At 37.7% G+C, this 27,795-nt stretch overlaps 1 protein-coding gene across 1 annotated transcript in view; it reads right to left on the bottom strand.

Annotated features, from left to right (window-relative positions):
• pafah1b1a (platelet-activating factor acetylhydrolase 1b, regulatory subunit 1a) overlaps positions 1–27,445 on the bottom strand; it is a 53,122-nt gene extending 25,677 nt beyond the window's left edge. The window contains exons 1-2 of the mRNA XM_077208322.1: positions 27,284–27,445; positions 10,610–10,853 (exon numbers count right to left, since the gene is read on the bottom strand). Of these exons, the coding sequence (XP_077064437.1) occupies positions 10,610–10,641 (32 nt within the window). The 5' untranslated portion in view covers positions 10,642–10,853; positions 27,284–27,445. The remainder of the gene's footprint in view (positions 1–10,609; positions 10,854–27,283) is intronic.
• Between the last annotated feature and the right edge of the window lie 350 nt (positions 27,446–27,795).

Raw genomic sequence — 27,795 nt, 5'->3', positions numbered from 1 at the left:
GAAGTTACGTCTTTATTGGGGCAGGACATGACGGATTACGGTACGTGACTCCATGAGTTCATCTCAATTTTTTAGAACCAAGCTGCATAAATAGGCCTAAACTATATCAGGCATTTATGTCTCGAATCTCATTTCTGCATGTCTGCTATGTTAAATAAAGTTGAATAATTAAAGCAAAGCAAGTAGAACATGTACTTTACCTGTGCACAGAGTTGTTGTTGACTGATCTCCTCAGACGCGGCTGCAATGGCGGAATTCTTAAAGCGGCCACAAGATGGCGCCGTTTATCGGCGAATCCGATATTACAAAACCGATATCCGATTATGGGAAAATGCTTAAATATCGGTAAACCGATACATCGGTCGATCACTACTTTATTCAATTTCTGTATATGTCCTACCTGTTAGACAGGAAGGGCACAGGTAAATATAACATTTATTATGGGTTTTTGTGAAGATTGTTTGAAGTTGACTTACATTAAAAGCTGTTATTTTTTTTGAAGCCTAATAAATGTTTTAAAAAAAATTTATAGCTTTCGATTGTAATGACGGAATCACTGTAATGTTGGATGGCTATAATTAATGTTTAAAATGGGGACGGGGGGGTATTTTTACCCAGACATCAATGGGTTATTGATCATTATAGGTATTATCAATCATTTAGTTGTTGTTGCTAGTTTGAGTTGAGAAATACACATTTCAGAATGATCACTAATCTGTGTGTGCATTTTGCTTTAGAACCAAGCAAGCTGACTCATGAAACAATTTGTTTATTTTATCGCAATATTGACCTCAATAATCGCAATATGACATCTTTCCCAAATCGTGCAGCCCTAGTAATATACAATAATAAAAATAAAAAGTTTTTTTGAAAATTATTAAAAAGTAATTTTTGGTTTCAATTTTCAAGCATCCAGAATTTTGGGGTTTGGCACAGAATTGTAATTTCGGTGCATTTCTGGTGGCATTCTCTGGTATTTTGTTGTTGTACCTACTAGGGCTATCATTAATGATTATTTTGGTAATCGAGTAATTGGTTATTGTTCTGATGAGTAATTGGATATTTTTTGTGATAATAAAAACAGACCTAAGCAAAGACCTAATCCTTTAAAATTACTTTGTCCTGTCCCATTTATTTATATAGCGCTTTTACAATACAGATTGTTTTTTAAAGCAGCTTTAAAGAGATAACAGGAAAATAATGCAAAAAGTTTGGTTTCCAGAAGAAAATAGCATAACATTCCAGCTTAAGTAAGTTCAGTGAAAAGTAAGTAATCTTATGGTTTTATAGATCAACACTGTTGAAATACATAATATAAACAAATCATCTTATGTACATTATGCATTATAACAAATGTCTGCAGAGGGCGCCAATGGTCTTGTCTTGTTACACTTTACAGCAGAGCAAATCCTTGTTTAATATTGCCCAAATGCCATTTTATTTAAATGTTTACTTAATCTTTATTATTTGGCGACGACTTTACGATAGAAATGCTACAACCACTGTAATTTCTTGAACAAGAATATGTAGACATCACAACATGCAAAATCAGAGCGAGGGTTTAAACTCATTTTGATTGAGTTACAAACAGTCTGCATTTTTTGAAACATTAATTTAATCTCCTGTGCTGGTGTAGGTTTATAAATGCTTTACCAAACAAATCTGATGAAAAGGCACACATTGCGTTCCCAAACGAACGTTATAAGCAACCCAAACTCTCAGCATATGCGCATGTAAATGATAACAGTTTGTGTGGAGCAGAATAGGGCTGAACGATTATGGAAAATAATCGAATTGCGATTTTTTTAACCAATATTGCGATTGCGATTTAATATGCGATTACTTTAAGTTCTTTACCTTCTGTATTAGTCGACAAAGACAAGCAATAAATCATTGTACAGTAGGGATGGGAATCTTTAGGCAGCTCATGATCCAATCTAATTTTTTTCTTATTAATTAATCCCAATAACACATAAAATATGTATTTAATTACGTGTGTAAAAAAAAAAAAAAATATATATATATATATATATATTAATTCTTAATTACATGTTAAGAAGTTTAAATGGGCTATAAACTAATGTAGCTTCAAAATATAAAAGCTAGTAAATAAAGAGGAACAAAAAAAGATTACAAGCAATAAACAAAGAGTGCTTTCAGTATTTAAAAGTAGGCTGTCTGAACGTTTTCCATTCAAGAGCTGGAGTGATTTTCCCCCTATACGATAAGCTGCATTCACACTAATGCACATATCTCATTTGAAATTGTAAATGTGGTTTGTCCTGTTGGTTTAAGATATAACTGACCGTGTTTACATTAATTTCGCGTCAAAAGCATTTTGAGATGCAAACATTTAACCAATGAGTCGCTCACAGCCGCATGCACGAGCACTCTTTACAAAGCGCACGTAAGTAGGGCTGGGCGATAAATCGATAACGATAATTATCGCGATATGATTTTTCTCGATAAAACGATATCAAGAGTTCGATAAAGTTTATGCGCCAAAAGCGGAACGAAACTCATTTGAACCGCGCGCCACACGGAGCATTTATCCGCTCGGCTCAAAGTCCAAACGGCAGCACAGCGCAGCGCGAGCTCACGAGAGCAGACGCGTTTACTCTGATCGGTCTCTGTCTCGAGATCCAGTGAGAAGCGTTTGAATTCAGCGAAGAACACAAATGTCTCAGTGATTTAAACCAGTTTAAAGGCAGATGAAACGGTGCGGACAAACAGGAGAAACACTGTGTGAAATGATACAGTCAGAATCTGAATTGATACTGAATCGATTTACTGTAACATTAGCCTGTAATAACTGCACCATGAAATATAGGATATACATACTGAATTGCATTATATTACGAATGTAGACAATGTATTAAATGACTAATGGAATATAATTACAGTATTTAATAATCTATTTAGGCTACTGTTTTTCATACAAATACCATGGAAACCATAGTTACATTTTGCCATGATAGTGATGTGCTATAGGCTATGCCTGGTTTTATCTGTGGTTATCATGATCTAAATGCATGATACTGGATGACCAATGGTTAATTTTAATAAAACTCAAACAGTCCACAAAAATGTAACCTGTTTTTGTTAATGAACATAAATTTACATAGTATTAGCTTGAGTTAGGATGTAGATTTACTGTCAACTCACTGTCAAATATGCATTTTGAGACAAAACATGTAATATTAATATTGCAGCCTGCACTGCAAACTGTGCTGAAGATACATCCCATCAAAGTTAGGCAACACAAACCTGTTTCAAGACTTGAAACAATATCCCCCATTAGCACATGCAGAAACTAAGAAATATATTTTTCTATTCAAATATTTATTTTCTTAAGGAAAAATGACAAATGTTTGAATGTTCTACCTCAGATTTGTGTAATGTTCACCTGCTCGGTAAGTGTTTGTCATGATATGTTCTCACAATAAAGAGTAGTTTAAAACCACAATTAACGCTCTGGTTTCTACAACTTTCCCTTAGGAGCGAAAATCGGCCTTTAAATTTGAAAGAAACAAAGATTTGACATTTATCGTGATAATTATCGATATTGACTGATATAAAAAAAATATCGTGATCATTTTTTTTGGCCATATCGCCCAGCCCTACGCGTAAGTATTTTAAAATGAAAGCAGCTTTCTCAGTGATGTTCTTTTTTTTTATATATATATAAGCCAACTGCATTCCAAAAGACATAAATAATGCCTTTGCGGAGCATTTGTAAGGAAGATTCCGGCGGCCAAGACCGCGCACTGCAAGAGTAACATCAAAGCGGCAAAACCTGTGCAATGAAGCCCGCGACTGTCCTTGTGATTGCTTAAATCCCGAACTTTATGAAAGATTATTTTTCGGAAGGTTCGAGCGGTGTCGTGTGTGTGTGTGTGTGTGTGTGTGTGTGTGTGTGTGTGTGTGTGTGTGTGCGCGTGTGTGTGTGTGTGTGTGTGTGTGTGTGTGTGTGTGTGTGTGTGTGTGTGTGTGAGTGTGTGTGTGAGTGTAAGAGAGAGAGAAGCAAGCAGAATACGGTTGTTTCTAAAGCACGCGCAGCGTCATCACGCATCTGTGTTTAAAAACTAAGCTCAGACTCGATTCTGAAATTCTCTGAATCGATCCAGAATTGTTGGAGAGAGAATAAATAACACAGTATCGCATACATAAACAATAAACTGTTCTTTCCTGTATGCCAGACCTATGCGTAGCGTGCCAAGTTGATGCTTGATCTACAGACTACTTTTCTCTCGCGTGTCACGTGACCAGTGTAATCGCAGCTTTTGCGGTTACAAAATCGCATTTCATCATATCGCGATATTATCGCAAATGCAATTAATCGTTCAGCCCTAGAGCAGAATTTATGTGAACTGCTCAGTGTTACTCGACAGGTAGATTGCAATTTAGGATTTTTACAAATATAAAACTCTAATCGAGGAATCGTGACAACCCTAGTTGTTCCATCTCTTTAGTTCCTTTTTTACTGTGAAACAACAGCCTGGGCCAGTGTTGCCACATTGTGGAACAACTGATTAGTGCAAAAAAAATTCAATGCGCATGTGCGACGTAGACGCAATTCCAAAAATCAGGCGGTAAACACTATCCAGATGACGAAATATGTGTTGCGCATAACATTGACCCTCGCATACACATTTATCATTTATAAAAATAAAAAAAAGGAACTTAGACTGGCAGCAACTTAACTGTTTTTGATAATATATAAATCATAAAACACAGAATACAGACAAATAAACAATTTCTGAAAAAATAAAACATTTTATAAGGCCCTATTATGTTAAAATGCAATACATTTTTTATAATAAAGTTTTATGAATTAAATTGATTAGACATCATTTTTGATTTTTAAATTCAATTAAACCATTCAAAATAGAATCCAGAATAATTCCAAATAAAACAGGGAACTTGGGAAAAATAAAACCAATTTCACAATCTAATAGCTAATTTACTGATGCATTTGATCTGTAACAGTAGGTTTCAGGAGCACATGACTGAATCTGCAGCACAAGAGCAAGTCCTCATCAAACGTCAAACTATAAATCTCAGGCAGGGCGATGGCAGTATGCATGTGCAATGTGTAAAGTGAGTGAGGAGAGCGGCTGCAGGAGAAGAGATGAGCAGCATTACCTCATTCTTTTTGGAGGAGAGTCATCTCGCTCTAACATCATTTCCGCTAAGTGCCTGCTTCCGGATCCACATCACCACTGCCAGCAAGACAGCATCCCGTACCCCTCCCACATCGACTCCACAAACCCAGTGCATCTCTCCTCAGTAAACAAACAGTCTTATCAGACTCGGATGATACCCTGTGGGTATATCTTGTCTGACTGCCTCTGGGCGTTTGGATTTGCTTTGCTTATTATCCAGTTGCCTTCATGTATCAAACATGGCATAACAGGACTGCAGAATGAGTCCCTTTGCAGGCTTTGTAAGTTGGTAACCTTTGAACAAACAGAAAAAGAAGTCTGATCTCCCTGCAGCTAGGCTGTACATGAAACAACATGGCCGACAGAAAGTGGGTTTTATCAAAGCCAGCACTCTCACTTGGTGGCTCTATCCAGGGATTCTACGGGAGAGCTCATTATTTCCTGATAAAAGGCTTCTAAACGGAGGTTGCTGCAAGTCTGCTGAGTAAGCGCACACAATGTGTTCTTGAAGCTTCCAAATAGACTGTACACTGGTTTCCAGTAAGAAGAACCAGTTCAATAAATGTCAGACCATAACAAATGAGCGCTCAAATCAGATGACTCTAAAACTAGAAAACCAAGACATAATGCAGGAGCCACAGCATATCTAACATTCTGACCTTATCAGTTCTCAAAAAAGCCTTGTTAATTTCATCTACACTACATGTCAGTGAATGGGTCAAACAATGCCTGGCTGTAATATGAACAGGGAGCTTACTAAAATCAAAAAAGAGCATGTAATGATGAAACCATGATACACATGAAACATATATTGGTGCATTGGTAAAACTAAGGCTATTATTCAATCCAAAGAAATAGCAAGCAAACGATGCATTATTTAGTCTACTTAAAACAATTAATTATGTAGTGTTGCATTACAGTAACCAACACTATATTGCTTATAAAACAATATTGCTTACAAATAGGGATCTTTTTTAAATGAAGAAAAAGAAAAAATGTGACTCATGATTTAAATGATTTATGAATTTAGTTTGAGATCAAAAACAAAGTCCTGCAGAACTGCCACAGACATGGATTGGAGGAATGACCTGAACCATATCTAGGCACCACCAGAATATCATATACAACCTGATAAAAATGGTGACTGCCATTTAAAATGCGATATAAATATTAATAAAAGTATTGATTTATTTTTAAATATAAATAAAATAAACACCATAGCAACCATCAACCACCAAGTAATGCCTTAGCTACAAACTAAAACACCTAACTTGATGCATAGCAACATGCTAAACCAATCTGAACACCTTGAAGACTTGTTTATTTCGAAAATCATTCAGTGCTGAAAACTGAAACCCTATACCCAGAAAATGTGACAATAGAGAAGAAAACCAAATAAATGAATGAAACATACAGACAGTCTTATTTTAGTGAAATGATGAATGTGGGTTAATTGCAAAAGCTCCATGTTCTGGCAGTTCAGAGACGGCAGACCTTGAGCTAGAGTGTGTAAAGGGCACATGCAATTGGATGCGTGTGCGCACAGCATGGGAGTGTTGAGCCAGCTGTCTCACATATTACACACACAGTCCCTTTGACAGAAGCGTTAATGAGATTTGGGCTGCTCCGCAGAGGCCACACCCCTTAAGACGACTAGCAGAGTGGGGTCTTAGCACTAATACTGTGTTTTTGTTTACAATCATTTGAATAAGTCCTGAGCCATGACACAATCTCACAAATACACACACACACAAGCAGGCAGGAGCAGAGGGATTTCCACACTTTATCGGGAGGAAGCTTTAGATTACGCATTCACCTTCTCTCGCCGCAATGAAGGAGTGGCAGTTGGCATAGTAATCTCTGACTGCACGTGGCACTAATGCATGTATTATGTGTGTAAAGCTTTGCTCAGCTCCTCCTCAGGAATCTCTTAATCATAAACAACTACACCACCACAAAATTGCAATTCAAACACCCCCTGCCTGAACCTTTTCTTAACATCTAAAATATTTTGCATTTCAATTACTCTATTTCAGCCACCTACAATAACATAATAAATCTCAATCTGAAGTCTAGACTGACTCTAGAGGTGCTGACGTAGCATCTAAGTCGATGGGTGAAGCTCCTAGGAGCAGCAGAAGGGCCATCAACTCCTCCATGTGCCAGTCTGCAGATTAAATCCATACTGGTGATGGGATTCCTGCTGATTGGCTGGCGGCAGCTTCATCAGAGCTCACCAGGGGCTGGCAAAGAGGCTATGCTTTAGAATGAGGTGGTCTCCAGAGCCCAGGCCTGCACACACCTGCCACACCTACAGCACAACACGAAACCTACTGCTGTCACAATGAAACTACACAACCACGCACACAATTTATTGAAATCATTTCTTTTGACCATATGTGTAAAAGTATGTTTCATTCACATTGTTTGAAACCCCAGTAAGCTGAATATATTATTTAAATACACTAATAATTATTATTATTTATTGAAATATATAAAAAAAGTAAATAACTTTAGTATTTTAATGATCATTATTTTTGTTGTTTTATTTTAATTTCAAACGTAGACAAATGCTGAACCTTACATGAATTGAGTACTAGATTTCAGTGCTGAGGTGATTTTGAAGGTTAAGAAGGAGCATTATTTCGAGAAGATTAGAATAGTAATTTCACAATTAACTTGCAAATCTGTTTAATTAGTATAAAATCCCAAAGCCAAAGAAGGTAAGATCTAATAACAAGATACAAGCAAAACAACCAAATTCAGACAGCCTGGAGCAAGATGAGAGCAAATTTTATCTCAACCGCAGAGTCAACAGCAATATTTAGCTCCTATAGGAAGACCTGACCTATGAGCTCACACTGAGAGAGTTAAACTCTCGCTCCAGGACAATGTTAACATGAGAAAAGCAAACCTTCCATCATAAATACCCACATCTCACATATGTGTCTACAGAGCAGTGTGCTATGTTTATTTTTAAAACAAACCCTCACAGGCTTCAATCTGCCAAGAGTTCAATGCACAAACACAATGTGCTCTTGTATGAGTGACTCCATTATGTCTTTGTAAATATACATAGCAATTTTAAGATTTTGTGCAACCGTATGACCAAGATAAACATCACCAGGAATCCTGACACAGTTTTCTATAATGGTTTATAATCATTAATTTTTTTAAATTAATATATATAAAATTTACTAGAAAAACCAAGACAGGCATGAAAAAAAAACCTGAATAAATCAAATATCAAAAAAGTGAGCCAAGGAGAACAAATCTTACAATAGACAAACTCCAGTTCTCCAGTTCTCTTTCTCTGTTCTCCAGAAAAGATTTTTAAATAGTTCATGTATCATTTCTGTATGGTCAGCAGCTTTGCTCTATGTATTGAGAAAAGCCTAAATAACTTGAAAAACACAGATTCATTCATGGGTTCTGTATGAAATCAGCCAAAGAAGAAAACTGTTGAGGCAGGCTGTCAGCTTGTCAATGCCTCCATTTCCCCTCTGCTTTTGTCTAATGAATCCAGCTGTAAGTAATGCATCAAGATGCCCACTGGTATTCTATCAGTATTCACAAAAACTGTCCAACATTTGCTGCCAGTCTAAAAGCACTGTTCACATTTATGCTAGAGAATAGGGCTGGGCTGGATAAAAGGTATCGGTAATTATCGACGGTACACCGTTGTCGGTAACAATATAAAAAATGTTCGATATAGCGATCAATATTTTCATAAAAATGTGTGCGCATCACTCGCGCAGCCACCACAACGTTGCCCAACATCAAATGGCAAACGTAATGAAAGTGGAACGAAACTGTGCTACTCATATTTGCTTCACGGATCAGTTTGGACCATCAATGTCAGTGCAGCGCGAGACAATCTTGATCAAGTGACACTGATACTACACAGCTCTAAGAGATCCAGTAAAGAAAGAATTTTAATTCACCACAGAAATAATAACATCGATGCGAGATCTAGTGAGAAGCATTCAAAATTCTCCTTTATTAAAGGTTCAATCAGCGCTGACGTGGTTCACATGAATGAACTAGTTATAGGCTTTAATTCCACAGATCAGCAACATTCACCATGGATTTAATGTAGTAACACTAACTGTAACCACGGAAGTTTGGCAGGAATAGTAAAATACTTTCAAGTACGTCACACATCTTTTTCCAGCACTTCAAAACTCAAATATTATCGTATTTAAATGTTATTTTTAATCAGATGACCAAAACATTATTTGCTCATCCTTCAGATATTACCCCCATTTATTAAACAAAGTTTCAAGATGTAGGAAAACCCACACTTATTTAAAATAATTTATTTAAATAAATATATAAAAAAAAATGTAAATCAAGGAAATTTCTCTGCCATTTCTTTCTTTTTGCTGTATCGAAAACGTACCTAACCGTGACACCACTGTGTCGTATCGAACCGAAACGTGAATTATGTGAACAGTTACACCCCTACTTATTACATGTTGCATTGATTGTTCTACATTTACCCTTTTACATTGCACACATTTTGTAACATTTTCAAGAACAAGTTCAAGAGTTTCTTTAACACTTCTTTCGCACAGCCCTACTAGAGAATCTATGCAGGGTGGGAAGTTAACCTTTCTGCAGTTTTGTCATTTTTCTTTTTATCCCAACATTAAACTTCTAACAGAATATCGCTGCAAACATATTTCGACATCTTTTTACCTAGAAGCGAAGAACGAAAAAGAACTTTGCAGTGAGTATGTATATCAGGGCCTTAACATAACCCTCTAAATCAACAGCCAAACACAGAGAGAAAATCGGTATTTCGCACATTTTTGTCAGGATAACAAATGATAAGCTCCTGCAATCAATATCTTCATTAGGTTGTTCATTGAAAGCCAGGCTACAGCCTGTGCTAGGGAGGAGGGGTTTACATACAGCTTTACATATTCAACTTATTTTAATCTCTCCCTCATTACCTCATACCGATGATTAAAAGCTCTTATCTTTCCAACTCATACACGTTCGAAGGTTAATTACACCGGGTGTGGGACCTCAGGACAGATTTATCCTCATACAACTGCAAGACAACTCAATAACCAGACCAAGTAATAGTCATTTTTCAGATTAAAACAGCACATGGCGTCAATGTATCTAAAACATTTCTCATAGTGGTTAAAAGCTCTCTCGAGCCTATTACAATGATGTCCATCCTGATATGACACAAAAGGATTGTTTATATCGAGGCTTTGTCTTTAGTCATCTTCTCACTGATTCGTCATGACAGTGAACCAGTGATCTTTTCAACTGTCAAACTCCCTGATGAATCCATTCTGTCCTTCACTGTAGTTAAAAGTCGAATGAGGTACGAGCACTCAAAGATGGTGTCAATCACACTATCATAGATGTATTTTCAATGGTGTGCTATCACAGTGCTGTGATTGAAAAGAGATCAGAGAACTTACAGCTCGTCACGTTGCCTCTGTGACAGCACCATGGTGGTGGTTGTGGGGACGGGGCAGGGATGGGGGTCAGGTGTAGAGTGTGCAGCAACAGCTGTCTCCTTGGCAGGAGATCAGAGAAAGGACGCCGGGTCCGGCTCGCAGGGTGGTCAGCAGCTCACCCCAAACACTTCTCCTTAAAGATGGTCTCCAGGAACACCACGCATTGACAGCCTGCAGGCATCTACCAAATAGACAGTCCTTGCATCTGTGAAGAGAAAAAAAAAAAGACACATTCGTCATTCACAATAACAGGCAGGAATCAGAATGCAAATAAGTGCAGCCCAGATGCGCAGTGGTCATACAGGCTTAAGGCAACAGTGGAAATATGCTACTGACCCTGTTCCTCTGACAGTAGCTTTGGGGGCTAACACACATTTCATATCAGGTGTTCCATCTGCTCTATTTCCCCCAGCACGCATCTCATTCTAGCCTGTATTCAGTCCACCCTATCGGCTGCCATGTGGAGTGTTTTGTTACGGACTCCTGCTGCCCCTGTCAGGAGCTCTGAACACGAGTAAAAGGGACCGCTGACCCAGATTTTAACAACCTACTTCTGCACTCCAGTGAGATACACAGTTTGACAGCAACAAGAAGGCTTCTGAATTTCTCTCTGCTAAAAGAGAGATCATTGTGCAGTATGGAAGGCAAAAGTAATGCTACTTTACACAAGGCCTATTAAAAGCCAAGTGCACAGTACAAGCCTGATGATCACAATAGCTGGTCATCCACAATCAATAGGGTTGGGTATAGAGAAGAAACAGTATGAAAATTTCATATTACGATTATAGTGACCAAAATTATCAAGATTATCAATGTTTTGTTAAAATGAAATGAAAATGTTCAAAAAGAAGGCTTACACACTGAAAACTTAAGTTTTTTTATTTGAAAATCAACAAACAAATAAAATTTGCAGCTCTATGCACTTATTTTAAGCATAAACATTAAAGGGTTTTTCCTGGGTCAAAAATGGTCTTTCGGTGGTGGTCGACGGACACGGTCATCCTTTCTTGCCCTCTTTAAAAAAAAAAAAAGGTTTGTGATTTTACTACTGTATACTGAGTTTATTTCAATTAATAGTCTAGTTTTAGGCTATACTAGTTTAATAGTCAGCTAGCTAACAACATGCTTTGCACTTTTTTTTCTGATTTCACCTCACTCCAGTCTAAACTAAATTAATTTAAGGTAATTTTTCTACACATTGTCATATAAATAAATAACCTACTTTTTCCCCTAAATAAAATAGGGATGTTCTGAGTAAATTATTTGTTTGTATTAGGGTAACTAATATAAACTAACCGTGAGCAATACATTATTAATCTTAATTAATGTTAACAAATTACAACTTTTGATTTCAATAATGTAGGCTATAGTAAATGTTGAAATTAACATTAACAAAGATTAATAAATGCTGTAGACGTGCAGTTTATTAATAGTTAATATTAACTAAAGTAGTTAGGCTAACTATAGTTTAATAAATGGAACCTTATTGTAAAGTGTTACCGATTTGTTATTGGCCTACACCGATTCAGACATCTCGTGAATTCAGTGTTGGACAGGTCAGTTGTTTTACCCATTCATTAAAGTGAATCGGTTCAAATGAGTCATTAGGCTTGTTCGACTTGAATCGACAGACCGATCAGTTTATGACATTTAAGTACCGCGAGAGACAAGTGATTCAAAAGTATACGAGCAGTCTGCCCTCGCGGAGTTTGATGTCATTCACCGTTTGGTCTGTGCAGCGCCGGTTCAAGTCGAAGAAGCCTTTTAGTTCACGAATCGAATGTGTAATTAGCGGACGTGTACGGCACACGTTGTGCGATTATCCTGGCAGTTAGGACATCCCACAAGATTTGTGTCAACACAGAAAACATTTCATCACTGGATATGTTTTTTCGTTTATTGAAAGTGTGGTTTATGTCAGCTGAATGTGCGGAACACTTTTCAGAGAAGGTAAGGCAACGTTTTTGATTTTTTAAGCACAATTCGCACCCAGCGGTAATTCAGGGGGGAAAAATCTCCGGATACTCCACATAAAACTTCGGTCTATCGACCTTTTAGCATCGTTCACTGTCAATTTATTTTGAGCAATGTGTGCACATTGCAAGGGACAGAGAGCAAGACAGCGCTCTGTTTGAAGACGGTGAAAGTGTGCACGCGCTGCCGGGGCAGGGCTCTCTCTCTGCTCATTCTTTCAGTTAACATGTGCCCTGTGACAAGCGCAGCAGTCATACTACATCACTCACCGATCAAATAAGGCTTTGGCGGGACAAAAACTCGCTTTGGCGGCCGCCAAAAAAATTAAATGCAGGAAAAACCCTGCATTGAAGCTGCAGTATGAAACTATTTGTCTTTGAAATTTATATAATGAGCAAGTATATCATCCATTTTCAAACCATGTTTTTGTCTTATCCTGAATCACTATGGTACGCCAGTCATAAATGTTTACATTCGGACTATTTTAGACTGGTATGGTAGTATCGCTGTGGCGTAGCCCGGTACCTGCGTGACTCGTCATAGACATAAACAGAGAAAAGTAGCTCCCGACTACAATGTTCTTCCACAAGACGCATGCAGATTTGTTTAACCGCACATCCATGTCTCTTGTATCACGGCGGACGCCCTTTCTTGTTTTAATCATATGCAACTTGCCGTCTTGCGTCTGAGTTTTTTATTGTATTGAAAATGAAATCAAAGAACTTTAGTATTAATACTACTGGGCAATTCCAGCATTATGGATGTGACATTTGAACTCATAATGACAGCTGAAATATCAGTAAAAATAAACTTCTTATAAAATGTATTATTATTAATCATTTCCCCTTTTGCAGCGACTTCCTTTTTGCATGTTCTGCAGACAGCCTGACTAGGGATGCTAACCGATGACCGTTTGACCGATGGTTGACCGTCTCAACGTTAACCGGTCAAAGTTGTCGGTAGTCGGTTAGAAAGTGGACTAAACGCTACTACAGTTAGCCATCTTATTCCAAGATATTTTTGTGTGTAGTGAACAAATCCCTCACACTCAATTTTTCATAACTCGCCTGTTTGTACTTAATAAACCAATAAAAACATTTGGCGCGAGGTCACAGCGTTTGGGTTCGCGCGCTCACAAGGTTTGTGAAAAGTAAAGGCTACAGGCTAAAACACTCGAGGTTAGAGCCAGGGCAGACGACAGGATGAAGCGTGCAAAGAAAAGTAGTGTGTGGGACCATTTCACCAAAAAGATTGACACAGTAAGTTGCAACTTGTGTGATACAGTGCTTAAATACAGTAGTAATACTGTAGAAATACATTACATCTACATTTCAGTGGTAACAGATAAGGTGATGATGATCATCATCTTTCTTTATTATTGTTAGCACTAACGTTACCTCAAACTAAGTCTCTTCTCTTCGGAGCTGTCATTTTCTTAAATGAGACGCTGCAATGTTTCAAATAAGCTTCTAATGCTAGACTAACGCCTTTATTTTCAACGCGATCACCTTGTACCCAAACCATTTAGAAACTAAGGAGCCATTTGCCCTCCGATTACATACAAGCTCCTCGGCGCCTTGTTTGCGGGACTCATTTTTCGCGCTGTAGGGGATTTTAAAAAAAGTGACGTGAGTGGAAGCGCGGCACCGGGGCAGTGTGTGTGTGTGTGTGTGTGTGTGTGTGTGTGTGAGCAGGAGGCAGAGAGAGATGCGACAGAGTTGCAAAATTGCAGGCGTGGCTCGAAATGGCTGTTATTTCAAATAGCGTGGCATATGTTAAACTAATCGGTTAACCGGTTTCAACCGGCTAATGAGGCTCGGTGGTCGGTCAAGAAAATTTTTAGTTTTCGCCATCCCTAAGCCTGACTATCCTCGATTAGGTTTCCCTCAAGACTTTGGCAAAAAGTAAAATATGACACTTCTGATTTGGTCCTGTTAGACGGCTGAAAAATATCCAAAGCACTGTCACTGCCTTGCGTCATGTCTTCTTGAACAAAAAAACAATGTTGCATGCGAGTGCCTGTGTCAGACTGCTGCTGGCTAGACAGGATTTACCGAGATGATTAATTTTTAAACGATGACCATTCGTCAGAACATTTTATCGTGGTTTATCGTGAAACTGGTAATCGTTTCATTTCATCCCTAGTTGGGTATCAATCATTACCTCAACATAAAATATGCATCATGATACATACGTCACATAATACAATATATTGATGTATTAATGTGTAAACACTTAATTTGCCAAAAGAAAATAATCAGATGGACAAGAGGTGGGCGATATGACAAAAACCTTATTTAACAATACGAGTCATTTTATTTTACGATAGTCATTTTTTATTTGATTTTTTTTTATTATTAGGGCTGCACGGTAATGGTTAAAACTGAGCATTATGATTACCAATATAAAAAAAATTATATTTGACATTGTGTGAATCCTCGTGTTCTGTTGTTTATGCTGCTGTTTGCGCATGTAAAAATAAACCCCTGGATTTTTTTTGGGGATTTTTAATGGGTCACATAGACTTATCTATTCTATAATCATTTATCATTTTCATTTAATTCTAATTTAACAATCTTGCAGTTAACGTTACACGAGTGTCTGTTGTTGGTCATCATTGGCATGAAAAATATATTGTCACCACAATACTGCAGGGCTGCCTAGATGGGATAAACAAAATCTGATGCATTTCAAAATACTCCTGTATTAGAACTTAGAGTAAATTAGGGCTTTGACTTCGAACTTCGTTATTCGAATATTTAAAAAAATAATGATATTCGAACGAATATTAGGCAGCCTTTAACCACCGGTCACAATTGTGACTGCATCTTTTTTCTTATTTCTGGAAGCTTTAAAAATGTTATGGACTTTGGGCAAGAAATTCACCTTTTAAATGACAAAATAGATTGTCTTGAATAAAATCTATTAATGCCGTGTGACTAGTGTGAAAGGTCACATGACCAGATCAGTTTACTTCCTGCTTGCACATCTAGAAGATTTCTTCCTCAGACTACTGCAAAAGTAGTATGTGAAACATCTTAATTAACAGATAGAACTATCATATTTTGTACATATATTCTTTAAAGGGTCTACTACTGATATATTTTGAAAATTATACTCCTGCATATATATTTTGCTCGTAAGATTTGTAAATTTGTATAAGTATAACAGTATAACAGTGCTTCAATTGAAAACACAGGTATTGGCTAGTATTGGCAATCCTACACTGAACATATGCCACACCTGTGAGGGAGATGGATGATCTTGGCAAAGGAGAAGTGCTCACTAACACAGATTTAGACAGATTTGTGAACAATATTTGAGAGAAATACGCCTTTTGTGTACATAGAAAAGGTCTTAGATCTTTGAGTTCAGCTCATGAAAAATGGGGGCAAAAACAAAAGTGTTGCATTTATAATTTTGTTCAGTGTAGTTATCAGTATCCCAGAAACTTTCAATAAGTTGGACCTTCTAGATGTACGTTTTGCTCTATGAGAAAGACAAGGTAACAAAATATTCAGGGCTTTACTTAAAACATTCGGGGGTTAAGCCCCCTTAGCCCTAGCACCGCAACATTTAATGGTCAAAATATTAATCATTAATATTCGAATATTAATAAACAAACGAACTTCGAATATGATTTTTGGGAAAAAGTAAAAGCCCTAGAGTAAATACAGTCTAGTGTTATTCAAATTATAGTATTACAAGGGCCCTATGAAATACGTTTTATATTTTCCCAAATTCTTTTTTCTTCCATTTAATTTTTGGTTTGATAATGGTTAACTTTAAATTTAGTAATCAAAAAACATGTCTAATTAATTGATTATGAAATTATATGAAAAAAAAAAATTCCCCACAAATTCTGTGATGTGTAGGCTATTTTCTGGTAATCAAATGAAGGCATAAAACATTGATTTAATTAATCTTTTAATCATAATTAAACTTTTTTGTTAAACAAAGTGCTGCAAAACAGAGCTTTACTGTTAAAATTAAAAAATGGAAGAAAATTGTAATAGGCTATTCCATAAAAAATGATGTTTTAATAATAATGTATTATTATTAGTGTTAGTATAGCAGTTACATTAAGACGTAGCTAAATTCTACCGTCAAGTTAAACCAAACTTTTATTTTGATGGGTTGCAGTAAAGACCTTTGAGGTTCTGTGTATTTATGATATGACAATAGTTTTTCTCAAATGAAACCGTAAAATGCTGATGAAGTGACTCTCAGAGGGGCTCTGGAGATGAAGTTCATGCATTCATGTCCTCGTATAGTGAGACGGGAAAGGCTGAAAACGCAGCGAGCGTCACGCATGCTTTGTGTGTGTATAGTAAATGAAACCGCACCATTCATTCACACAGAGACACAGAACATGCAGGATTCGTATTTAAATAGTCTTTTTTTGCAGTTTAATAGTCACAGACACTAGTCTATATCGCGATTTTATTTAAGTTTACTGACCTCCTTTTTATTTATTCATCAAAAATTTGACAAATTCCATTGTTCAACAAGACAACATTTTTAAAAATCTAAGCGTTTCAATCTTCTGTTTATTCAGCTACAATGATAGTATGATGCCCATAGGGGTTTCCTGGAATGATGCGTGTTGTCTACTTCTACAGCGTGGCATATTTGGAGTTTCTGCGCAAAACTCCAAATATGCTTGTAGGCTTGTTCGCAAAACAGGATTGTTCGAGATTGCCAAACAAACACACCAGGCTTGATCGAGATGGATCGTCTTCTCGCAGACCGATTGGCGCATGACATCAAAGCGCTGTGAGAGAGCGATCCAAAAGCACAAGGAGGTGTAGGCCTATACTCTCCAAACACTCCCACGGCACTCCGATCAGTCCGTGCAGCTCTGATGCATCTCGAACAAGCCTTCCATCAAAAATGGCAGTTGTTGATTTACTCAGTCCCTCCAGAAAAATGCGATTATGCGATCGCATGACTTAGTGCATAATCAGCCAAAGTCCGCATATTCATGCGGGGGCCGCATATTTTCAAATACACCGTACTTTCGCCGCATAAATTGCTGATTTCCGTGCAAAATATGCGGGGCTTGCATTATTTCATAATCCTCGCATTTTTGTTGCAAAAAAGTCACATATATCTTAGCAGAAAGTTGAAAAATGTTGCGTTTGCTTCACACAAAAGCAGCCATTTCCCCCTGTTACCATGGGAACCTAATGAAATGACAATTATGCGACGGGATAGCTCACAGCTGAAGTTATTGCAGAGGCCAGACAGACTCACGGAGACGATTGGCATCTCACAACTCGCTCTTTATTCCCAAATCGAACTCGTATAACTGTCTGTCACACGTTCTACCGTCACATCGTTACTTAATAAACAAAATAAGATAAAAGCAGCATCAAACAGAAATTCCCCGCACACATGGGGTGTTCGAGGCGCACATACAATATAACACTGCAGACAGTTCAACAGGGAGCGCGCAGCTCTTAAAGGGGCCACACCTTATTTACAATCGTTACAGTCTCAAATAAAACAAGATGAGAAATTAAATATTCCCAGCACTTTCTATAATGTAGTATGCTTGCTTATCAAAGGAAGTAATAAGAAATGACTCTTTACATTAAGGTAGTAGCCTAGAGAGAACAGGGTGTTGGGGAAATCACTTTTTTTCTTTTTCATCAAACCGCAGTTTTTGCAAGTTCCCGCAATTTCATCGCATAAAATTGCATAAATATCCTGCAAATTCCATCGCATTTTTAAAGAAAACGGGCTGCATAATCAAGGATTTTTGCCCACAACAATGACAAAAAAACTCATTTTTTCTGGAAGGACTGATTACTATCGATGCTAGGGATGGGCATGATTAATCGACGATCGATTATTGATCATTAAGAATTTCGTCGATCACGTTAATTTCTTATCGATTATCATTAAACTAATGCTGCTGCGTTGCGTAGTGTGAGTGGAAAGTGAACGTGTTCCCCGGGCTGGTTGGTCAAGTTAGCGCGGAGGTACCTGTGCATCCCGGCAACGTCAGTCCCCTCAGAGCGGGTGTTTTCAGCGGCTGGACTGAAGCCTTGTTTACACTCGACGCGTCCGCACGAGCGCGAAGGTGAGCGCGGCAAAAATGACGTCATTGCGGTATTCGGTGTTTCACAGGCGAGCGCGTCGAGTATAAACGCCTCGTCTGTTTGGGGAGGTGCGCGCGCAGTCTGCGGAGACTCGCGATGCAGAGCCAGGCGAAAGTGTAAACGAGGCTTGACGGTCAGGTTGCGGTCGCGTCTGACCTCAGATCATGTCATCAACATGCTTATCTTTCTCAACAAAAATCAGTAGACTGGTGTAGAAGTTGTATGTGAGTTACTAGTTATTTTTTATGAGGCTTTGTTAAGTAGCCTAGCCGAATTGATTGTTACAGTAATCTCTCTCACCCTCTTTCTCGACTCCATTCTTGGATAGTTTTGAGTTACATTTTGACAAAACCTGTCAGATCTAAGTATTATTATGTTTTTGGTTAAGTTATTGTTTAACATGATTTTTTTCATTATTTATTATTTTGGAACAAACGAGGGTCTCTGTTTAAGAACGCCAACTCGCAGCTGCAGGTTACGTTGCTTTCGAGCACCGCAGCGCATATCTTCAAGTTTAGCCTAACCGAACATCCAGTTTTACTGCCACAAGTTGATCATCTTGTAATAAAGACATAATCGAGGAAAAACGCGCTGTATTTTTGTATTTTCATTGCATTTTTAATTTATAAAAATAAATAATGAATTTGAATATAAAAATATGAATGATTAATCGATAGTCGATCGTTAATTCTCCCGACGATCGACTAAGAAAATTTAATCGAATGCCCATCCCTAATCGATGCTCATGGTTTTGTGAACCTACATCATCATTAGAGCCCGACCGATATGGATTTTTGGGGGGCGATGCCGATACCGATAAAAAAAAAAAAGAGCCTTATACCGATATATCGGCCGATATTATTTATGTGTACAGTAGCAATATTATTTATGTGTATTGTAGTACAGTACCAGTCAAAAATTTGGACACACTTTCCTATTGGTGTGTACAAACTTTTGATGGGTACTGTATATAGAATACACAGTATTTAAACAGAATAAATATATTAACGTTTTGCAATGATCACTCAAATGTGGTGATCAAACACTTGTGTGACAAAGATAATGATAGCCTAATGGAGGCAGGGGGAATGATAGAATTAGAATGATACATTTGAGCTAGTTTGCATTGCATTTTATATTATATTATATTCTTAATACTGTTGCATAATCTTCACTAACGACTTTGTCTTTTAATTTAGTCACATTATATAAAATAACTTCTATCAATAAATATATCAAAAGTGTCACTGACATTATCTTCTATTTTTAGTCTTAATTCCTCTAATCTCTAAAAGTGGAGTAATAACTTAGATCTTTTTACTATAGTAAAATTTATAATATCATAATGAAAACGTTTTTAATTACCTAATGTACAGACTTTTATACTATTCAGGGCTTGACATTAACTTTTTGAGGCACTTGTCCTTCGGACAAGTAAATTTATGTTTCACTTGTCCATGCACAAAAGTCACTTGTCCGGGTAAAGATTTATAATTTTATCTAGGGCTGCACGATTTGGGGACAATGTAATATTCCTATTATTGAGATCAATATTGCGGTTGTGATATGCGATTGCGATATAATAAACAAATGGTTTCATGAGTCAACTTGTTTGGTTCTAAACCAAATGCACACACAGATTAGTGATAATTCTGAAATTAGCAATAACAACTAAATGATTGATAACACCTATAATGATCAATAAGCCATTGATGTTTGGATAAAAATGAACTGTCTAACAGGTAGGACATATACAGAAATTTAATAAAGTTATCAAACAGTCTGCGCAGCATAAATTATAAATTATATATAGACTACTCCTTATTAAAGCTACACAAGTTATTTAGTCAAGAGCAGTGAGTAATTTTCTCTGTTCCCTTTGTTCTTTCATTAACTTTACTGACAGAACACTTTATTGGTAGCTGGCCCTTTAAGAGCAGCCGCTGTGGACAGAGACGCGGATCTCACACGCGCCTCATTCTCTCACGAGTCACAACTCTTTATGTCCATCATAAGACTGCTCTTGTGTTATGAAGATACTCGACAAATGACATTTTGGCTTAATTGTGTGTGTTGATGTTCGTTCAAGCGCGAAAGAGAACTGTATTCTGGCGCGCGGTCTGTGCATGCGCATCATACTGGTGCGCGTCTTTCTGCGAGTCACATTCAGGACATTCACAGGCCATTCACATTCAGGACATGTCTTCGTTTCAAATCTGTAAAATTAAATCTGTAAAATAGACGTAACGAGTGGCACATAACGTGAAGTAACATGGCATTTTATTTTGTTTGAAATTTAACTTGTCCGGTCGGACAAGTAATTTTCTCTTCTACTTGTCCTACAAAAAATCCACTTGTCCCGGACAAGAGGACAAGCCTTAATGTAGAGCCCTGCTATTTTAAATTAGTTAGCAAAATGTAGGCTCTAAACGTGAAACTAGGCTACTCTTAATGCAAAATGGCCCTATATATAAAGTGTTATAATTATATAAATTATTGGAATATTGCTTGATGTTGTAACGTAGCGTTATAGGCAGAATGAGCTTTAACACTGTGTCTACACACCGGACGCGGCCGTTATTCCTCGCATGAGTCGCAAAAACTGTTTACCCGAGACGCGGAAAAGCACCTGTTACATAGCAGAATGGGTCATCCGTTTACTGTCGGAGATTTGTCTCTCGCGCCACGCAATGAAATAATATTCATTTTATTTTATTTTTCGTGTTCGCATTTATGAGTAAAAAACGGACGTGACAAGCTCCGCAAGCGCCACTTAAAGTGCTTTAAACTTTCACATAGACCTCGAACACAAAGCACAAAGCCTTTCATTAAAGTCAATTTCGTTTTGTATTAATTATATCTTAATTTTAATCAGTGTTTCATCAAACAAATCCCTGGATTTAATAAATAAGAAGTAAATATAACAGACAATAGATAATCTCGAAACGGAGGCGCCAGCGAGTGAACTGCAACTCGTCTCATAAATGAACCGAAACTCAGCGTATAGACCTGAGAAATACATCTATTGAAATGTCTACTTTTAAACAGAACAAATCAAAACGAAAGACAAACTGCTCTCTGCTTATGCAGGCCTAATCCTTCTGAAATACATTTCTCTCTGGCACGTTCAAAGATTGCGAGTCCACATCCTCAACTTCATCTTTGCAGCCCACAATGACTGAAAGCACTTGTTATTAATAAACAATTAAAATGCCTCCTTGCTATATTTGATGTATTCATATCATTCAGGGTTCCAGACTGACTTATGAGCAGCGCCGGGGACAGTGTGTCTGACAGTGTGAACTGGCCGTGTGACAGAGCGGACATAAGATGGACACGAGCGTGAGTTCGCTGGCGAATTTAATAACGCGGAGCGCTATTAACCAATTGATCCAATTAACCAATTGATCCATATATAAGGCGCTCTAGATTATAAGGCGCACTGTCGTTTTTTGAGAAAATTAAAGGCTTTTAAGTGCGCCTTATAGTGCGGAAAATACGGTAATTAATATATAACAGGTATTTCTGCTGCAACCCAGAAAGCCTTTGCTAGCCTTGGTCCATTAAAACCACTATTCATCAGCATGCATTGATTAATCCCATGGCATGTAGCAAAAAAAAAAAAAAGGTGCGACCAAATCATATGCTGGTGCGACCAACTGAGAAAGTTGGTAGCACCAGTGGAAAAGTTAGTCTGGAGCCCTGTCATTGCTTTTTTAGTCTGGAGGCCAGTTCATTGTGGCAGCTTTTAGGTGTTTTATTTGCAGCGCCACCCTTACATGAATCACTGCATGCCGCATTTTTTTAATATTCATTTATCGGCCATTATAAATGCTGATACCGATAGATATGAAAATGCCTAATATCGGCTCGCCGATATATCGGTCGGGCTCTAATTAGCATCCTAACACGCCGAATCCAATGCTTTCGTGCAGCTCGCCATAATTTGCATAGATGGAGATTACAATCAAGCTGCTATTAGCTGCCATTTAAAAAAAGGCGGTCACAAGTTTCTGCTCGTCTTGTTGGTCACGGTAAACCCGCCCCCAGCCCAAGAACCTGACGCAAGCTGTTCTTACTTCTAGTCCAGCAATGTTTTAGTGCTAATTAAGAACCACTTTTCCAGGTTCAGAACTGATTTGAAACTAGGCCTAGGCTCTGGCTCCTCCAGCACTCAAAAGGCCTTGGTGGAAAATGGGTAAGAGAAAGACTGAGTTGAGACCAAAAAAACAACAGCAGTTGAATGGCTTAAAACTAAGGCCGTGTGTCCACCAAAGCGTTTTTTCACGCAGCTGGCGTAAAATTCCAATTGTTTTCAATGGGAGCGCCGCGTTTTTTAAACGCCATGAGCGTAACGAGGCGCTGAGCGTGTATTTAACGCTCAAGTGCTGAGCGCCCGGCGTTTTTTACTGGTCGCCGAGAGTTGAAAAATGTTCAACTTTGGGTAAAACGCTGCGCTCATCACTGTCACTTTTTACCCAGACGTCCAATCACAGTGGAGGAGGGGCGGGACAAATACCACACGACCAACTGTCACAACATCCTTTCTGTACAACGACGTCAACCAGCAGAGCTAACCGAACAAAATGGATGAAAAATACATTTTTAGTATGAAACAAAATTATCTGCGAAATCAGTTACAAGTAAACTGTGCTGCTGATATTCTGTATCATAGCAACGAATCGTCTCAACTGAAAAAACGCAGCGCTGCCAAAACGCTCTCAAGCGCCCACAGCTAGGCGTTTTCAGCAGAGCGTCCAGCGTTTTCAGCCGACTAAAAACGCTTTGGTGGACACACGGCCTAAGTGTTTTCAAACAAAATATTATTAATAAGAGTAATAGATCAGTCTTTATCAGCAATTGACCTGCTGGGCCAAACATTTATCTGTAAATTTGCCAGAACCTGAGCACCACTTGAACTATGAACAACTCAAGAGGCTCTGATATGCTGACAGGCCTGTCATTAAAATGGATCAGATAATCACTGAAAAATACAGAGAAGGATAAATCAAATCACCATATCATGACAGCCTCAGCAGGCTTGCCAATCCCAGCACATTTACATGTGATGCACAGTGCATAAGACATTTTTTCTCCTAACAGCAAGGGCAGCTGGACACGATGCTAGGAATGTGAATGATAACCTGTAAAGTCATAGTAGCTTTTTCAGTCTTTGTCATGCAAAACATTAACAGCAGCTGAGAGAATCCAATTCAAGCAGACCCAATTTACTAGTGGAACTACATTTATTGCTTCAACTATAATTTTATATGAGAAAGTACTTTGAGACTTCTACAAAATACTAACTGTAATCTTTGAAAATTAGATTAGGGTCAGAGAAGCAGGTTCAGGCCACCAATAAGCAGTACAAGTAGTTATAAGTCTATAAATTCTCAAACGCACAGGCCTTAGTCATACTTCGTACCAAACCGAGCCATAACGTATAATCCTGGCCATTTCAGCATGTAGATTGAATCAAAAACAGGGAAGAGATGCTATTGATCCATCCAACTGACCACCATCTTGAAATCTACATTTCACACAGTGGAGCTTTTAGTTGCCATGGTGATTGCATTACTGATCCCCACTGGCACCGAAACGCATTATGGCTGCTTCTTTGCAGACGCACATCCAGTGAGCTAACCAAACCCACAGTAACAGTACTTCATGCCACGCCACCTCCATTCTAGTCATTACAAACTGCCTGTTGGGACTCCACAAACACACAATTATCCTGCATTATTTCAGCCAAGGGCTTGGAGGGGTCTCTAGCAACCGTCTGTCTGTGTGCAGCCGAACCACACAACTGAGGCAAAAAAGTCCAGTAGTGATTATCCGTTACTTACTGCTATAAAAAGACCAATGCCGAGCAGTGACAAGAGCATGTTATTAAGACAAAGAATGAAACAAAGAAATCTAGCATCTGCTGTATTCTGGTTTATGCTGTTTGTTTATTAGTATAAAGAGAATGAGAGATATTCAACAAGGACTTCGGCTAGACTAATATAGCACAAATGTTGCATGATAAAAAAAAAAAGAGAAGTGTAATCTGTTTCCATCATTTTCTGTGCATCTCAAAACCCAAAAACAGGTCTGCAAGTCTGTCGATTCAATAGATTATTTAGTTTAAGACAGATGGCAAAAGGAAACATCCCTCTTTCTGAAATTGTGCAAGCTGGTAAAGACAGACGGCCAAAAAAGCTTGGACTAGTAATCACTTCTCACATTCCCTTGATGGAATTGCAGGATCACAAAACATTTCCACTAAGGGAATGTTGAGTAGCAGAACATCTGAATGGCACAGTGTTTAAAAGATGACCAGACGTGAGCTGAATATCACTAGCTTGAGATCACAATTATTAATTGTGATTAATACTTATAAAAAGTGAAAGTCAAGACATTTATAATGTCAAAAAAGATTTGCATTTCAAATAGCACTGTTATTTTGAACTTTTTATTCATCAAAGAATTCTAAAAAACATTAATAAAACGTTTCTTGAGAACCAAATCAGCATATTGTGATTTCTGAAGGATCATGTGACACTGAGGACTGGAGTAATGATGCTGAAAATTCAGTTTTGACATCACAGGAATAAATTTCTTTTTAATAACCTATATATTCAAATATAAAGTAGTTTTAATTTTAATAATATACAGGGGATAAAATTGTGCGATTAAAAACATAATCGTGATTACAATATTGACCAAAATAATCATGGTTATGTAACACGATTAGGAGTCGGTGATATGACCAAATGAGTAATTATAATGACTCATACTCACATACAAGTAGCCTAATTTTTCACCGATAGCGATTCATATCGGGTATATTTTGTTGGAAATATGCCTAAGGTTGCTATGCTATCGAAATTTTAGATACCAGTGAAATTTCACAATTCTTGATACCAATTTCGGTAGCACTGCAGAAACTAATACTAAACTAATGCAGGTAAAAAAAGTTATTTTCCACAAAAAAAGTACAATTGTTGAAGGAACAAACAGTAATACAGTGAAAACCAAAGAAGAAAATTACAACAAAAAAACAGAAAAAAAGATAAGTTTAAGTTTTTTCCAATAACTATCTAAAATTATATTCAGTTAAAGAGCCTACTGGAGAAATAGAGTAAAAAAGAAAACAAAGTGCAGTCTTTAGTACTGTATGATTGAAAAAGCTACTCTGTTTCTTATTAAAGTAACAAAAGCTTTAATAGCTAAATTGAAACTAAAATTTGATTAATCGCAAAGCGATTAATATTATGGTTTTTACTGTATGTTTGATCAAATAAATGCAGTCTTGATTTTCATAGAAGACTCTTATTTCTCTATTAAAAAGTCGTACCAAACCCAAACTTTTCAACAGTATTGTATTATGCTGCTCTACAGTGAACTTAATCCAAGCTATAACATGATTGCAAGTTGCAAATATGCATGACACCTGTCAAACAACTAGAGGGAGTGTACAGCAAACTTGGCACATCCTAGAGTACATCCAAAGTACCACATTTATTCAAAGCATTCACACCTTGATAAGAAACATGCATCCACCTGCCTCTTCAGCATGTTTAAATATCTGCTTGCAAGATTGTTAGTTATGCAGTCGTTAAATTAGTGCAATTATTGTTGCATACAGCGTTAGACTAACGTTATAAAGATTGCCCAATATACTGCATCTTTATCTGCAGCCATAATCATATTCACATTCATAACACAACATTACAGACCATCACAGTGTCCCAAAGAAATGAGCAGGATCGGGTCTGCATGCAAAGCAGCAGCTGACCTACTTTTGAGACCAGCTCGACACAGGTAACTTACCGGTCCAAATATTTAGCTCACCCCTAATGACGGCATGTTTTATAAATGTCAAACATCTCGGTTATTTTTCAAAACCTTGAAGTAAACGCACAAATATGTTGTCTAGGTCAAGCATCACCAAGGTGTTTGACAATTAACTAGAAGCTCGTTTGAATACTAAGCATGTCTGTTTAGTAACGTTAGTTACGATCATATCTAACCCCAAATATGCTGTCTAGTTAGGAAGTTCACTAGGTTTTGAAACACAGCCCTCATCACCTTTATTCTCAACCGGTATGCAAAAAACCCGACAATATGAATGATGTTACTTCTATGTATATACCCAAACCGAAGTGGATACGTCAAGGTCAACCTTCAACTTAACGTTTATAAATGATAAAATAGAGATTTGTGTTGACACGGGCGTTAGCCAACTGTTGCTAGCTAACATGACATTGATGAAACGACGTGTTGATTCGCCGACAACATACACCTATAACGAGCCGCTAAAACTACAGACCTGGGTGGGTAATTTCTTGTATTTAGAGCAATAAATACGGTTACACAATACACACTGTCGATATATTCACAACTAACGTTAATTCAGAAAAAACAGAAGCTGAAGTATTCCTCCAACGGCCGCGTCCGCCATTTTGAGACACCGAGAAAAGGAGGCGCAAAAATTACATCAACAGCTCTTCTATCGGCGATTTTTTATCTAACATAACCACAAAGGGAAACACAAATGAGATGTTCTTACCCTACAGAGTTAGCGCAGAATGTTACTCCTCAGAAGACGGTCGTGAGGGACGAAATGCGTGTTATTTTCGTGTTGAAAAGGGGAGCTGAAGTCTCGGGGTCTGCCTCCTTGCAGCGCCGCATTCGACTCTACACAGCACGGGAGCGCGCATGGGCTGACTTCAGTAGGCGGAGGCGCGCACGCCCTTCAATCTCACGCACTCCTTTCAAAAACTGTGGGCGTTACTTGAATACATATTCAGCTCTTCGCCTAGTTTAGCAGATAACTACAAAAATGGACCGTGAAAAATGATTTCTTACATGACCCACATCAATGAACTTTAATCTGGGTACAATCAGACCGCATGCCCTGTTTGTGAGTGTCACTTGTTTCATTCTCAGGTCAGGTGCACAAACCAGTTAACATTATGATTCAGGCTTTGATTGTAACTAACCATCCATATGATGCAAATGATTTATATTGATACATCTATTAGTTGTTGCAACCTAAATAAAGTTTATATATAAATAAAA

Source organism: Siphateles boraxobius, unplaced genomic scaffold (assembly GCF_051911475.1).
Source record: "Siphateles boraxobius isolate OS27281-9 unplaced genomic scaffold, OSU_SipBor_1 6, whole genome shotgun sequence".
Classification (NCBI taxonomy): domain Eukaryota; kingdom Metazoa; phylum Chordata; class Actinopteri; order Cypriniformes; family Leuciscidae; genus Siphateles; species Siphateles boraxobius.
Note: the sequence above shows the minus strand (reverse complement) of the source record. Positions and strands in the feature narration are given on the sequence as shown.